At 45.7% G+C, this 16624-nt stretch overlaps 1 protein-coding gene across 2 annotated transcripts in view; it reads left to right on the top strand.

Moving 5' to 3' along the window:
* MRAS (muscle RAS oncogene homolog) overlaps positions 1-16288 on the top strand; it is a 38153-nt gene extending 21865 nt beyond the window's left edge. For both annotated transcript variants that reach the window (XM_056496512.1, XM_056496513.1), the window contains exons 4-7: positions 7525-7678; positions 10837-10936; positions 12243-12322; positions 15343-16288. In XM_056496512.1, the coding sequence (XP_056352487.1) occupies positions 7525-7678; positions 10837-10936; positions 12243-12322; positions 15343-15442 (434 nt within the window). In that variant the 3' untranslated portion in view covers positions 15443-16288. The remainder of the gene's footprint in view (positions 1-7524; positions 7679-10836; positions 10937-12242; positions 12323-15342) is intronic.
* Positions 16289-16624: the final 336 nt, after the last annotated feature.

The following is a 16624-nucleotide window of genomic DNA, read 5'->3' on the forward strand; positions in this document are numbered from 1 at the left end:
ATCATGAGTGGTGGAATGTGGATGCTGGTGGGGTTTGCTGTGAAGACTGTTAGCTTGGTCTGGGAACTTGAGATCTTAGTTGCATTCTTAAGGATTTATCAGATATAATTTAGTGGGTACAAATGGCCACCAAGTCCTTAAAAGAACAGCTTTTATTCAGTATTAAAAAACCAAAAGCAGCAAACAACAAAACAAGTTAATCTGGCCAACATTTGTTCATTTGAATATGTTAATAGTTGATATGAGGCAGTATTTGTGAAATTGGTGCTGAAATGTTAATTCCTCTCATCTGCATTAGAGATATCTGCTCCCAATTAACCATCACATAATGTACACATACACCCTTATTATTAAAATACCAGTCCTGTATAAAAGAAAAATCCAGCCCTGCTGTAACTTAAATTCATTATTTTGAGTCCTGAATCCAGCCCTCTACAATGAGCAACTTTAATCTTCACTGGTATGTTCTGATTACATATATATATATATATATATATATATATATATATATATATATATATATATATATATATATATATATATACATATATCTCACCTCCTCTACCTGTTGTTGTTACCTGAAACAGCCTCAGTTTTGCAAATTATTGAAAAGTAGGAAAGATATCTTTCACTGAATTTTTGGAATTTTTGTTTAGACAAAAAAAAAACAAAACAAAACAACACAAAAACCCCCAACCAAACTTGATCTGAGTGGGAGTGGTGAGAGAAATTGTTTTCCAACAAGCAGAAACTTAACCCTTTGTTTTAATGGAAAAGCCTGTCTTTTGCTCAGATGGAGCTTAATTGCTGAACTGAATTCAGCTGTGGCCTTGAATGGCATGTTGGGAATCCCTGACTTCCAGGGCTTGTGTGCCTACAGATGCTTCACAGCCAGAGAAATGAAAATGCAGCTGCTTCTCTTTCCTACCACTTGAGATTTTGAACAATCATAATTTTGGAAGAAAGGCAGTATGCTTGCCTGAAAAAGGATGTGACCCTTTTCCATCTGCCCAGCAGAGACAGGGCACCAAGACTGACTAACACTGGTGTCCTTTGCCTCAGCTCTGTCACAGGCTCTGGATCTAGGCCACTCTGAGGTCACCATATTCTGGGACAGCTGCTCTTGTTGTGGCTACATGAATCACTTACAGTATAAAATTAGGGACAAACATGATAGGAAGGGTAAAGATGCATCATGATAAATCCTGGACTTTCCAGTTGTTCTTAATGACCAAAGCCTTTACAAGCTGAGGTTTCATGCAGGGCTTGGTGGGCAGAAGCAGCTGCCTACCCCCAAAATAGGAACTAGTTTTGGAACATGAACAACCAAGTAAGGATATAGCCTGAATGGCTCTCTGTAAGTTTTGAAGTTTTCAGAAACAGTTATTTTATAAAAACCGAATACATGGACATCCAATAACTTTAAAAACAGGAATCAGCCCACCCTTTTCCAGGCTGTTGCCTGAGCAGTTCTGTACAAAGCATCTCAAGCATTTTGTAACTGCACCAGCATTATGTTGTAAAAAAAACCCTTCTGCTAGCCAGCTTGCATAAGGCATTTGGCTTCCCTCCATGAAGACCTTCACCCACATTTATTCAGCAGCACTAACTGGCTGCATGATGAAATGTTTGACTTGCTTTTTTTTCCTTTGCTGAAATCTCTCACTGAAAGTAGAATGATATGGAATAGGGTTTTATTTTAGGTATTGGAGCAAGAGCTACATTCAAAATTTTCTTTTACCTGTTTGTTCTTTGGCTTGGGCACATCTCTCTATTTTTCTCACCAAAGAGTTGTCTGTGATAGTTCCCTGCCTCCCTGAAGGTTGTGGGACCTTTGTTTGTTGTGTTCATGTTCCACACTACACAAAACCACTTCACTGTTGATGTAATGCCAGCTTTAGAAGACCATAGATGGTCTTGGAAGACAAGTATTGTAGAGTGGAAAAGGGCACTTAACCTGCATCAAAGATGCACAGGCAATTTGTGGCTAGCCCATTTTTTGGTTGCTGCCACTCTAATGAGGCTTTAGGATCAGCCTCCACTTTTCTCTGCATATGTTATCTTGGTTTATTCCCTGCTGCTTGTGCTGAAATCAGCACAGTGCTGTGCTTGGTGAAATGCACTCACACACAGGTGCTGTGCAGACACAAGGTCAGAATTAAATGGGGGCCAGGGTTAATCTGCTTTGATTAGCTCTTACTCCAATTGCATTGCTCTGATTAATTTTGTACACTCCTTTTTATGTGCAGGCTAACTTAGCCAGTAGCAGAGGATTTCTTCTGGTGTGGCTGCAAAATGCCAGTCTGGAATTATTCATCTGGGCATGAAGCCAAAAGTGAAATACCTTCATATAGCAAAAAATTCACTATGGTTCACAATTCCTTATGGCTCATATACCACATGGAGATAAAAAGGTGGCAAGCAAAGAGAGATGAAGAGGTGACCACAAGCACATGGTCTTGGGGAATTGGGCTGAACTCTTAGCTGTCAGTAGGGCTGTGCCAATTGGTGCTGGCCAAACAAGGAATTGTGTTGGATGAAGGGGAGCTGTGGTCTCTCTTTTATTCCTTCCCTTGGTATGATTTTGATGAAACTCTCACAGCCTAGAAGTTGTCTCTCTGCTCCTGAGCTCCAGTTTCCCTTCTAGTTCTTTTCCTGAGATCTCTTCCCAGTCCTGGGGTGCCCCTGTGCTGGGCTGGACCTGCAGAGCCTGGTGTGCACCCCTGTGCAGTCACACCAAGCTCCTTTCCTTCCCCCACACTCTCTCTGCCCTTCCACCTGTCTATCCCTTGCATCCCTTTTTGTTGAGGGTAGTCATCCCTGGGCACACTGTCTGCTTTTCTTCACAAGAAACTTGAGATCATCTCAGCCATGAGGCCAGAGGGAGATCAAAGATCACTTCAGATTTGCAGGCAGAAGGGTTGAACTCTCTTCTCATTTTTGTTAATTTAGACTTTCAGTAGCATCACTGAGAGCATTAAAATTAAAGTTAAATTTGAACTTTCATTCTTTTATTTGTGTGTACAGTATTTCCCCTCCCTTAATTGCTGGGATTTTGCAACCATGAAAGAGGGGGTTTTGTCTTGGGTTGTGGGGATTTTTTTTCCTGCCAGGAAAATTTTGATGTTGCAAGATGGAAAACACAAGGCTTTGAATACTTGCCCTTTGTTAGAGAAAGCTCCTTTAAGGGCTTGCATCTTTATTCTGTTCATTGCTGTAGAAGCCTTTCTCCTGAAGACTCCTCTCTTCTTTTTGCTTAAAGAAAGGACAAGAATTCAAGTACTTGGGTTTTCCATGTTATAACATCTGTGTATTTAGCTAGGGCACAGAAGGACTCATAAAAGCCCCAGTGTTTTCCTGTCATGTGTTTTTTGCTGAGGAAAGCTGTCATGCCAGGGGCAGCGTGGCTCTGTCTGAGAAGCAGCAGTGACCAAGTGAAGCATCTGCCTTGCCTTTTGCACAGCAAGGGCACCTCAAACCTCTTCAAGGTGGCTTGGGCTGTGGGGATTCAGAATAGGAGCTGTGGCCCCAGTTCTCCATGTGTGCAGTGCCCAGAATAGCAATTGCTCAGCTGAAGGCAGTGGCTGACAGGAGTGCCCTCTCCCACTGATGGGAGAAGACAGAGACTGTGGAGGTGGCTTTCCTCAGCCTGAGGCTCGTGAGCTTGACTTGGCAATTCAAGTTAAATTTTCCCATGAGCTTAGGTACCAAGCTGCAGGGCAGTGAAACACAAAGGCTGGAGGACAGAAAATGTTAATGTGCCTGTCAGTTCATCCTTGTCCTCTCTAGATGCCATGGACAGTGGAGAAACTCTCTTGAGGTGACCAATATGCCCAGCTGCCTGGCAATGTAAAGGTAAAGATGTAGGAGGAAATTTTGCCTAGATATGAAAAGAGAAGAACTCACCTGCACAACCAGATCTGAGCTCCTCAAAGGCTGGGACGGCTGTGTTTGAACTGAATCCAGCTGAGGCTCCAGAAAAAGCAATGCCGTTGTTGATTTAGAGTCCACAGTGTGTCTCTGCCCTTGGTTTAGATTCACCAAGTGCCTTTGTCTCTGGATGGGCACTTGGAGCACTGTTGGATGCAGAGACGTCGCCACATGAAGCACCTTGAAGCAATCAAGGGCTTCTATTTTGGTCCACAAATTCCTGTGTATTCCTGGGCTCCTGTGCCTGCTCAGAAGTGCTCTCTAGGCAGCTGCACTCTTGCATAACCCATCAGGATTCACAGGAAAATGGTGTGGAGAGCTCTAAAGGGGCAGGATTCAATTAGCAAGGAGTTCATCACAGCAGCTGGGGGTCACATCCACTGGAAAGTGGAAAAGGCCATCTCTTCACTCAGCAGCCTCTTACCTGCAGAGCAGGAGACCTCCCTGCTGGGCTCTCACAGCCTAATTGCTCTTAGTTTAGTCTCCAGCTGGTCTCATGATAGCTGTAAATGGCCTTGCCCTCTTTGGATGTCTGTTCCTACATCAGACATCATCCTCAGCTTCTCTCTCCTTCAGCTTACCTAAATGCTTTCATAATTGCGCCTCCTTCCTTCTCTGGCCAAATTCATGAGAACTTCAAGTTTTCTGTTGGAAGTCCCTGACAATGCACTGTGCAGCCTATGAGTCAGATTTCAGTTCTTGGAAGAATGAGTTAGGAGAAACCTTCTGTGCTTTGGTCCAGCCTTGTTTCCATGCTGGCATTATGTGCTGCCAGTGGGGCAACTGGTGGTTTAAAGTGTACCAGCTCACAGTTCTCTGCTCATGGTTATTTCTGTCTTCTGGCATCCTGTCTGCAGAAACAGCAGTTTTAGAAGAAGGTGAATGCTGGCTAACATGCTAAATCTCCTCATCCCTTTGGGATCCCTTCCCAAGGTTTCTCCTTGCTACTTCCCCATTTCTACAGGTGGGAGTCTTCTGGAAGCTTTTATGCCACAAGATAGTACCACAAGCAAAGCCACTTACATCTGGCCCTTTTTTCATGCTGATGCTTTTCAGGATGTGGTCCTGTCCTGCTTACAAAGGATCCAGATCACTCTCTTCTGCTGCTTACAACTCACAAAGCACAAAAGTGTCAGGCTGGGGGTTTGCCTTGATGAAGAGCACATTTGAAGTTAAGAAAAGGACTTTCTCTGGCCATCTACACGATGCTTAAGTTTGTATGAATAACCCATGTGAGATTAACCTTAACCTTCACTGCTGTGTGTCTTTTACTTACACTTTCAAATTGCCATTTTAAATGCTGCCTGGACTTGCTCTCCTTTTTATCAATGCTGCAAGTGAATTCCCTTTAAATAGCAGCTGCTGACACAGCAGCTCTGCCTGTGTTTGGTGTGATGGCCAAGATCCAGGCAAGGTGGGAGAGCCCCATGCAGTGGGGTATCCCTACAGCCCCCACCAGGGCTTGCCCCTCTCCCAGGGGATGCAGGGTCAGCAGCTGGGGATGGGTTGATGGGTGCAAAGGCAGAGCTGGAAGCTTCTTATGTGTTTTATGGGAAGTTCACAAATGTGCCAGAGCAAGGGGAAGTTCCTAAGCAAATTACCATGCAGGATATAGCACATCCATCTCCACCTTCCTGCCCACAGTTTGTGCTGGAGCACCTGCCCTGTCTCAGGGGGAAGGAGGGCTCAGCTCTCAGCAGGGAGCTCTCCCACTCCACCACAAGCTGGGTTTGTGTGCTGGTTGTCAGCTCAGCCCTGCCCTGACATCGTGTCTAGCTGCTGCAGGAGTCAGATGAGGGCAGCCCAGCCTCTCTGTACAGGTTGGGCAGGTAGGAAAGATTAATTTCCTCTTCTGTCCCAGCTCCAGAGTCCTGGCCTTATTCCATGGTAGCAATTCTGCCCAGGGCGTAGAAATTTATCAGCACATGCAGTCTCTTTGGGTTTTTTTTTTTTTTTTTTTTTTTTTTTTAATTTTTTGTACAGTCCTTAAGAATAGCCTAAATGCCTTTGAGCTGAGACCCTGTTTCCTAGATTTAGAGGGGAGGAGCAGGATAAAAGGCTATGAAGAGACTCAGGTGGCTTTCCAACAATCTTGGCAAATAAGCCTAAATCTCAGGGTCTTTATAAGAGCCTAGAATCTCTTTTTACCTTAAGAGCTCATGAAAACAGACATTCAACACCAGTTAAGGCAGGAGAACAAATGAGGCTGAAGGCTTTAAAGGGCCTGCCATGCCCAAGGAAGGTGTCCAGGTCTTGCAGTGTAGCTGTCTCTCCTCCAGACATGAGTGGAGGTGTGTGGCTGGCTCGTGGGGTGAGCTGTGATGTGCAGCGTGCCCACCTGTGCTGATGCAGCAAAGTGGCCTTTATCATGGACATCAGGACACTGGGGCAGCCTGAGCACCTTCCCCTGCAGGGAGCACCTTGCTGGGTCTCTGGGCCTGTTCAGACCAGACAAACCTGTATGAAACCCCACTGCTCTGTCAGCAGTATGCTCCTGCCACTGACTCCATCCACGGCTGCCCTGGGCTTTCCCCATCACTTGTGGGCTGCAGATGTTTACACCACGGCTGTACAGCAGAGGCAAAACAGTTTTCCCACCCAGCCCATTTGACTGGGATGTGAAAATGTTCCCAGTCATCGTGAAGGTCCCACATTTCCCTCTGGGGTGCAACAATGCATTAGGACTATACTTCTGAGGAGCAGATGCACTTTGAGTGCACCCCATGTTTGTACTGGCATAGCCTAAACTGATGAACTCTTCTGGTACCCTCCTCTTGCCAGTCCAAATCCTGGCTGTGCACAAAGCTGGGGCTCAGGAACTAGCACTGATGTGTGTATCAGGAGGCTGGGGTACCTTGTTCCATAGGTGGTGGGACCCCCTGTGAGACAGATCCATGGAGAACCAGTGAGTTATGATTCCATTAAGTTTAATCTAGTGGGGAACTGCATCTGGGTGGCTGTCACAACTGAGGTGTTTTAGGGGATTTGAGCATGGATTTATTCACAGAAATGTGATCACTGTATTGGATATGCAAGGCACTTAAAGCTTTTCCATCTGTTTTAGTTACCTCCTTAGTATCAGCACATCATTTGGGACTAAATATTTAAGGGGAGTTCCCCAAGGCTCACTCTGAAAGGACAAAACTGTCTAGAAATAATTCCAGGTGTTGAGGAAAGGAAAATGTAGCTATTACTTTGGGTTGTCTCCCAGCACTACTTCACTACACATTTTGTAGGTTATCCTTGACATTTAAACTGGCTTTTAGCTAATCTTCCAGTCTTGGGTTTTCTTTGCTGGAAGAGGGAAAAGTTGGGAGGGCTGTGAAATCCTTTGAGGCATATCTTGCCAGAGGAGCAGCTTTCCAAATTCAGTGATCAGTATTTGGTACTGGAAAAGGAAAATGAAATCCATGTAGTCATCTTCCCCTCCATGTGCTCCCAACTTAGGTCTGGGACAGAAACCTCCTTGTCCATCCAACTTAATTTCATCAGATCTTGCAGTCTTTGAGCAAGCCCAGCAGAGGCAAAAAGGCCACAGGACACACAGTGGTGCCAGCAGCTACAGTAATTAAAAACCTGTCTCTTCCGTCCCAGTTCTGGACACTGCAGGCCAGGAGGAGTTCAGTGCAATGAGGGAGCAGTACATGAGGACTGGAGATGGTTTCCTGATCGTCTACTCGGTGACAGACAAGGCCAGCTTCGAGCACGTGGACCGCTTCCACCAGCTGATCCTCCGAGTCAAGGACAGGTGGGTGCCACTGGCTGGGCACTGCCTGCCCTGCCAGCCATCCTGGGGGCATGGCTGCACTTCTCACCCCAGCTTCTGCCTTCTGCGTGTGTGGGACAAATCCTTGTGTGGGATTGACTCGTGGACCTCAGTGCGGTGAATAAGAAGTGGTTTGCTTCTTCTGTGATAAGCATGAAGTGCTTCCAGTGTGGAAAGGGTCAGTAGTGTTACAGTGGAGTGAAAATGTGTCTGGAAGGGAGAAACTACTGCCAGAATGGTCTGGCAGAGCAGTGTGAGAAAGAGAGATGAGACACCTTTGAAGGTAACCAGCTCAGCTCTAAAGAGGGGGAGGGATGCTCTGTGCACAGGGCAGGCACTTTGGGATCACCAGCAGGGAGTCAGCAAGCATTCAGCCCTAATTATTTTGTGTGTGCTGGCACCATCTTCCTTTCCCTGGCTTGTGCCAAACACACCTTCGAGGGCCCTGCATAATTTGGGGGTGTGAACAAGTGTCTTGGAGGGGGAAGAACTCGTGCTGGAAGGAACTGTATTTATTACCAGGGATGTAATGTAGTTAATGCAATGTGCTCTGCAGCAAATAATTGCACAGAATAAAACATCTGTCTGTGCCTGAGGAGGCAGCAAGAAAGGGCGTCTCTCCTCCCTGCATGTCAGGGGAGAAGGTAGCACTGGGAGTTTAATCATGGTAAATAAATGTATCCTGGCAGAGTGAGGGGAAGCTGCTGGTTTACCTCCAAGATAACTCCCTCTTCCTATCCTGGTTCAAGAGGCAATGGATCCATCCTCACTGGGTGGGGTGTGAATTAAGCCCTTATATGTCTGCAAATTTGAAACATTTAGTTTTTCCATTCATAATGGCTTTTAATTATGGAAGTCATCAAGAAAAGTCACCAGAGGGTTTGGGCCTCATTGCTGGCTTCCTTTCACAGCTCTGAATAACTTCCCCACAGGAAGGGTGGACTCGTATCATGTGAGGTTCACAGCTGACAGCTCTTCCAGTAAAGCATCCAAAGTGTAGCCCACAAGAGTGAAAAGTAGAGGAAAAACCTCCCTTTGATTTCATTTAAATGAAGAAGAATGTCAGTCTCTCAGTCAGCCTCTCAGATCACAGCAGTCTAAGCACTGCTGGCTTAGCTTAGGGCAAAGTAAATCTGTTTCTAAAAGCTGAAGGAGACTGGACAGAATTTCCTGTAACCTGCCCCAATCTCATGCTGATTTTATCTAATTTAACTTGTTGAAAATAAGATGTGGTGTTCACTGTTTGCTCTGGACTGAAACTTTTATCCTCCACACGCCGTGCAAATGCTGCAGCAGCGTGAGAGGCAGGAAGTGAAACAGGCTGGTGAGGCTGTTTGTGTTTCCCTGCTCAGCGCCTCTCCGAGCGTGAGGAGCGTGTTAATGCTTCATCCAAAACCTGAGCTGGGTCAGAAAATCACAGCAGTGGAGCAGAGTGAGTAAAAACCCTCCTGCCAAACCCACAGGTAGCTGGGAGCAAACATCACCCTGCTTTTCAGTCTGGCAGGCAGCTTTGGCAACATAAGATCTAGAAGAATTGCAGGCTGCTGTGTTAGCAGGGCTGTTCAAAGCCTTCCTCCCATTTCTTTCCACAACTTTCATTATAGTAAAATTCCCAACTGTAGCAGCTTTGTCCAACTAGCAGTTGTACAGCTTACAATAGGGAACAAAGTCCCCACAGAGTTTTATGCCTGATGTAAACAAGGCAAATGAGATACCATTCAAAAGTAATCCCTTTCTAATCCAATGTGCTGCAAGCCAAAAAGCAATCAAATAATCCAGACAAGCAAATATTTTGCTCCAGAAGGATCAGAGTCAAGATATATCAATGCTCAGGTATTAACATTAAATCACAGTCACATTATCAAAATGAATAACTCTAAGACTCATTTAAAATGCAGAGTGCAGTACAGTATTTTTCCAGCCAGAGTAATGGGGCAATGTGCCAAAGGGAAGATGGAGCTCTTATCATCTCGATGAAAAATGACCCAGAAATGCTGTTTAAAAATCCAGAGTTACCCAGGAAAGTGTTTTATACAGAAATGAGTACAACCAGCTGCTCCTTACCCCAGTAAAATCAGCTCTGTTACAGCAGAGAGCCCTGGGATCATTTAGGAGGGTTTAAAGTTAAATATAAGACACCAATACTGCAGTAACTGTCAGTGATCAGAAGGGACCTCCTCCCTCCCAGCAGTGGCTAAGAGGCCCTGCAGCAGCTGATTGCTCTGCAGCCAGAGGAGAAAGTGGCACTGCCAACACCTCCCATGGCTCCAGCCATGGTTCTGTTCATCACTGGAGCAGTGGAGCTTTCTGCAGGGGGACAGGGGAGAGCCTTGCATAGGATGTGCTGTGCATAGACGGGTCTCTTCTCAGGTGCTGGCTGAAGACAGGCACTTACATGCCTGGTAGTTAAGGAAATATTGAGTATTATTACAGAGGGAGATGGGTTTGGTATTTTTTTCTGGGATTAGAAACAGGAGATTGTAGGTAATAGCGTTGGAAGCTAAGCAAATCTCTCTGGTTCCCTCCAGCCACCACTGCCAAGCTCAGTCTGTCTTGGGGTAACAGCTGATGGGTATCTTTTTGCTCCCACTCATTTTCTCCACCATTTGATGTCCCTCTCTAAGCACCAGCTCCCAGAGGCCATCTTTACTTTCCCCACAGTGTCTCTCAGTGGATGACCAGGAATGAAATTACTCCAATTCTTCCATCATCCCTCAGTATCTTGCCAAGATATGCAGTTACTGAGATGCCTTAACTGCTACAAAAGAGTCCCAGTCTCCTGTCCAAGTTCTGTCTTTATGTCTCAGCTGATTTTTCTGGCTAATTCTCTAGATCTTTCTTCACCTAGTTGGATCTTCAGGCTTAGTTATCATCAGGCATTGCAAAAATATGACAATAAATTCCTGAAGTCCCTACAAATAACAATGAATGTGTGCATGCATGCAACTTGTCAAGTAAATTTTTACAATATGAACATATGTATATCACAGCCTGGGGGTTTTCTTTGTATTTCTTTACACATATGTGGTATGTCTGCAGCTGAAAATGTTAGATGATGTCAGCATTAAAAAGTGAAATTTATGCACGTAATTTTTGTTGTAGTCTGTTAATAATTGGGTGGTGGTTTTGATTTTTTCCAGGGAGTCTTTTCCAATGATTTTGGTGGCAAACAAAGTTGATCTAATGCACTTACGGAAAATTACAAGAGAACAGGGGAGAGAAATGGCAACAAAACACAACGTAAGTTTGTGGGATCATTTAATGGGTTATTGAAAGTCCCATTACAGGCGTTCAGAATTGAAATCTGTGCTCATTAGGAGCTGAATTAAAGCTTACAATGAAACATTTGTAAATACATTTTTGACTACTACAAAGTAGCAGCTATGCAGTTCCCTTTCATAGGGCCAGTTTATCACTGAAACCAGAATCTCTGCTGTGCACCAGGCTGTAGCTGAGCTGAGGCCATCACTAAGACTTAGGTACAAGGTGTCTGAAAGTGGTGAGAAGTGTTCAGGATGAGGGAAGAAAGTGCACTCTCCTGGAGTGAAAAGGCAGAGTCAGGCATTAGGAGGTATAGCCAGGTGCCTCAGCTTGTTAAAGATAATGAAGTTAACAGGGTTGTTAAGCCTATATAAATCTGGCCCACCACCTTAGCTCTGCATTATTCATGCTGTTAGTTTAGCCTGAGAAATTGGTTTAGATGGGAGTAGATCACATGCTGCTCCACTAATCACCTCTAAATGCCAGCAGCCCTGAATACCCAGAGGGAGACAACAACTCCCTTAGGAGGTGGAACTGAATGGAAAGGTTAAAGGCAAAGAAGCCTGAGACCTCTTGGCAGCTTGCTGTGCCTAAAGGACGAGCTGTGTGGTGGTTTCTGAGCAAACCATGATGGGAGTTTGGCAGGGCAGGTTCACTCCCCTCCCTCTCCAAGAAATCTGGTTTCTGTCAGAGCCAGGACACCTAAACTGCAGCACAGCATGTTGTATCCATCTGTATACACACGCCTTGCAAAAGGCCGTGCATGAAAATACCTTATCAGAGGCAGTTTTATAAATCTGCCAGTGTGCTGGACAAGCACTCTAGGAGGCCCCATCTGGCTGTCAGGCTTTGAAGGGGAAGATCATTTTACACTGAAGGGGAATTGTAGTCATGAAATATTCATGCAGTAGTCCCAATAAAATGTGGCAAGCAAGAATTTTTGGCAAGTGCTGGTCTTTCAACAACCTTCGGCTATTTTCATATCTGTGAGCACAGCTCAGGGGGAGAGAACATCTGACGACATGAAGTCTGGGATTATTCTCCCCCAAACCCAGAGCTCCCATAGCAGCTGTTTAGCCTGGTGCTTATTCCAGACCTTCTGTAAGCTCTCCCTGACCTTGTTGTAAGGTGTTGATAGCAGTGTCATGGCAACATTTTGTTTACCTGTATATCCGTGGTATTAGCAGCCCATTTCTCCAGCCTTGAGGCTTTTCATTTTGAAACAGCATTATCCCAACACTCAGGCTGTTACTGATCTCTTTCACCATACACTTCTCTCCTCCAGATTCCCTATATAGAAACGAGTGCCAAGGACCCTCCTCTGAATGTGGACAAGGCCTTCCATGACCTGGTGAGGGTAATAAGGTGAGCTGCAAACTCCTCCCTTCCTTACCTTCCATGGATGGGACGTGCAGGAGTCAGGCCCAGGGAGTCAGGAGCCAATTTCTGGGGAGCCAGGTTTTCTTAGGGGTGAGATATTTCTGGTGTTTATTAACTTTCTTGTCCTAAATATGCTTAGGTATGTTACTGGCACTTAGCTACCCGTGCAGGACATCAGTACCAGGCACAGTAAGAAGTAGCTGTGGCCATAATGAAATTTTTTTATTCCATGAACAGTGCAAAGCCTACTATAATGATCAGCTCTAAAAGGCTGGCATTGAAAGCTCTGGACCAGTAATTTGGTTTTTCATAGTTTTGTCCTCTCAGGGTCTTGCCTTGCCAGAAGTTAAAAAGGACTGGCAAAAAATTCTACAAAATTCTAATGTTGTAGATGACTTCTAACATTTTCTGCTCACTACATGGAAAAAATTAAGCCATTTTGTAGGATAAACTGCATGACCTAATGGCTAAGCCCCAGCTTTCCTCAGACTGCAGAGGTTTGTTCCCAGTTTTGGCATGAGCTGCCTTTGCTGGTGTTGGCAGGCTCCTCTCTCCGGGCGAACCCCTGCTCGGGTGCCAGCAGGGAGGGACAGGGAGGGATTGCCTTCCAACCCCGGCTCCCCTGCAGGAAAAGAGCTGCACACACATCCCAGCATCTCGGCTGATAACCTCAGTTCCCTCTGAGAAGATTTGTTTTTCTGGCACCAGTTGTCTGCCAGATTTTCTGGCCCTCATTTCTCATGTTTTGGGAGGCGCTGAGCTGAAATCGTGCTCCTCCCCGCCTGCAGTCAAAGTGCCTCGCCCGGCAATTAAACCACAAGGCATTTATTCACAGCATATCTGTACTTGTGAATGTCCCAGCACAGCCTCAAGCCAGCCTCCATCAAAAGCAGATGGTACTGCCCACTCTTCCCACATGTCTCAAAAGCAGAGGGCAGAAAGTCTTTGGAGAACTGTGTTGGAAGTGTCCCAAGCTCTTTCCCAACTGTTCTGTAACTCAGTATTAGCTGGCTAGATATTACTTTTGTGTTGCAGCAAGCTCTTACCACCATCTATTCTGCTCTGCAGGAAAGGAAAACAGCCAAAATAAGATGGAAAGGCTTTGTTTGCTTTCTCTACATAATGCAACTCCAGGCAGGCTGAAAGGAGTATTGTAATGAGGCATTACTAGTTTCAAGACCTGAAAATGCACTTAACCTCAAAAATAAGTGGTACACCTCAGTTTCCTGAGTAGCTGCTGTGAAAACCCTTGCCAGCCAGGTGAAACCCTCTGTGATGTCAAGAGCACCAGAAATGTTCACAAGAGCTGAAATTCAGGTTAAGTCAGAGCAGGGAGATGCTGTATGATCTGTCTGGTCATTGGCCACAAAGCAGATTTGCTTGTTTTTTGGATGTTACAAACTGTCCACAGTCAAGGGTAACATCACCCACCAAGTATTGTTTTCCTGGTTTTCAAGTGAGCTTTTTCAAATAAAATGCAAATTTCATCTCCCTGATAACTGTCACTGAAGTGCTTTGCAAATGAAGGGCTTCCTCAGAGCCCTTGTGAGCTCTCAGGGTGAGGATGCACTGTTTGTGCTCCTTGCACTTGGCTGATTCCCAGTTTATTTAGCTTCATGAAAGAAACTGTTGTCTGGAAGTAATCCAGAAAGAAGTGGGGTGATTGAGTCCACCCAATAGATGTTTTAAATTTCCTGATGCCCCTTTTATGCTGCAGCAGTGCACACACAGGAACTCTCACAGCAGAAGCCTTGAGCAGGCCCAAGGTGTGGTTTCTGGATCTCTAGAACAGATCCAGAAGAGTGTGAACAGCGTGTGGTCACTTACTGTTTATCCAGATTTAAAATATTTTCTGAATTTTATCTTTCTAATTTTAATCTTTAAAGTTTCATGTTTTTCATGCCTCCAGCCTTCATATTCACTGAAAAAAAAGTCTTACCAGTCAAGGCTGAGTTTTTCAGGTGGTTGCAAGAATTTGGAAGCTGAGGCTGTAAGAGAAACACCAGCTAAAGCCATAGTGATTTATGCCCCAGTGATGTGTCGTCCTGGTCAGGATCACTTGGTACAAACACAGGTTTAATGCCTGGCATATTACCTGACAAAGAGGCAGCTTTTGAACAGTTCAGACTCTCAGGTTTGAATCTAAAGAGGCTGGCAGTGTTTGTATGTTTTATCTTGCACTAAAATCTACATCTACAGGCTGCCTATGGGGTGTTTGAGCTGCAGAGCCTGCTGCTGGATTTGCACTGCTGGGCTGGCAGAGTAGCTGCTGCAGTTGTGTGCAGCTGCCAACAGGCATTTGGGCAATGCCTTATCTCACAGGACAGGGAGAAGCCTCAGCAGAGGCTGCTCACAGCTCTGGGGCACAGTGCAGGACAGCTCTCAGCTGTGTGTTCCTCATGTGTTCAGACAGCCAGGGACATCTTTCTGGGGTCAGATCATTCTCTGCTCCAGTGCTCTTCACAACTTCAGAGGAAGCCAGAGCCCCACCAGAGCAGCAAACTCAGTTTTTGGTTTATTATCTTTTAGCTGCCCTCCATCACCAAGTCTGTAGCAGTGCAGCTGGCTGAGGGCAATGCTAACTGAAAAGCAGAAAAGTGTACTTCTCTGATCTCTGTGCTCTCATTCTCTTCCCTGCTGAGTGTCAGCAGTGTAATGGATGATGTTGCATCGCTTAGAGCATCCCTGGTTCCCAGAGCAGCCCCCTGGCAGGGGAGGAGGCAGCAGTTCATCCTGGGCAGCTGGAGGCACAGTGCCCTGGCAGGCCATACATCCCTGCCATCAGCCTTAATGGCATCTTTGCATCTTTCCTCCTTCCTGAAGAATGCAGGCAGTTCTCAACAGTGTGGCATGAAAAGCCACGCAGTGCTGGAAGGGTATATGGAGATACATATGCAAATATGTACATGCACACCAAGATGCTGCTCTGCAGGCTGCCCAGGGCTCTGGATCCAACCCAGCCTTCTGTCTCACCTGCCTGCTTTCTTCTCTGTCTCTCAAAACAGGCAACAGATCCCAGAGAAAAGCCAGAAGAAGAAGAAAAAGACCAAATGGCGAGGGGACAGAGCCACAGGCTCCCACAAACTCCAGTGCGTGATTTTGTGACGGGACACCCTGGGAGTGCCTTGGACGCCTCCCTCCTCCCCTGCTGACCCCCTGCCAGCCCAGGCAAGGAGCCACAGCTGGGTGCTGCTGCCCACAGGGCCCCTGGGGCTCCCCACGGCGGCTCAGACTCGCAGGAGGCGGCTCAGAGGGTCCGGACCCCGAGAGGGGCTGCACGTCAGGGCCAGCGTGGGAGCTGTGCCAGTGGGGGCACATTGATCAGCAGGACCTCGACTCTCAAAGATCCCCAGCACCTTCCAGGGGCCTCCATGATGCTTATTAGGAAAAAAAAAACACCAAGGCAGAAGTTAAAAAAAAAAAAAAAAAAAGTGATGTTTTTATCTGCAAACATTTCTCTTTGTGACCCATTTCTGAACAGCCTTGAATAGCCCCCCTGTTTGGTACAGTTGTCTGTGTATGTGTGGGGGAAGGGAAAGGGTTTTTCTTTCTCTTAATTTTTTTTTTTGTCCTCTTCTTCCTTTTTGTTGTTTGCTCAGCGAGTGTTGGGTCGCAAAGAAACAACGGCCAGGCTTAGATTTTTTGCACTGGACTCCCTCTTGGGCGGCAGTGCCAAAACACAACTTCATATGAAAGTGCATAGATTTGGAGGAAGAAAATTAATTCCAGCTGCTCTGGGTGCTCCAGACATTGTGTCAGACTCTGGAGGGTCGCCAGCTCACAGACCATAAACTCCAGCTTAGGAAAGGAGGTTTGGGCTTGGATTATATTTTTTTTTTTTCTTACCCTTTGTCAAGAGTTTTTGTTTCTGTTTTGTAACTTTGGACATGTCAAACTTAAGACATTTTGTTAACCTGGAAGTATTTAAATTAAAGTAATTTACAAATGGAAGGGTATGTCATTTTTGGGGGAGGGGGGTGGAGAGGAAGGGAGAAAGGAAGTAAAATCTGAACTGAATTTGTTATTTGGGTGTTGAATTTCTCCCTCATAAATGCATGTAAAGTGGTGCAATCTAAATCACACTATTATTCCTTAACCTTTCCCTGCAAAGCCACTCGTGGGTAGATTAATTGTTTTGCTTTTCCCAGGCTCATCTCACACACACAGGAAGAAAAATCTGTTTATGGAGTTTGGCTCAGTGTTTCTTCTTCTCCCTCCTTCGCCAAGTTAGTGACTTGAAAGGAAGAGGTGTTTTTAAAATGATTCAAGTGGGATGTGTCTCTTCAT

This window comes from Oenanthe melanoleuca, chromosome 7, assembly GCF_029582105.1.
Source record: "Oenanthe melanoleuca isolate GR-GAL-2019-014 chromosome 7, OMel1.0, whole genome shotgun sequence".
NCBI classification, from domain to species: Eukaryota; Metazoa; Chordata; class Aves; order Passeriformes; family Muscicapidae; genus Oenanthe; species Oenanthe melanoleuca.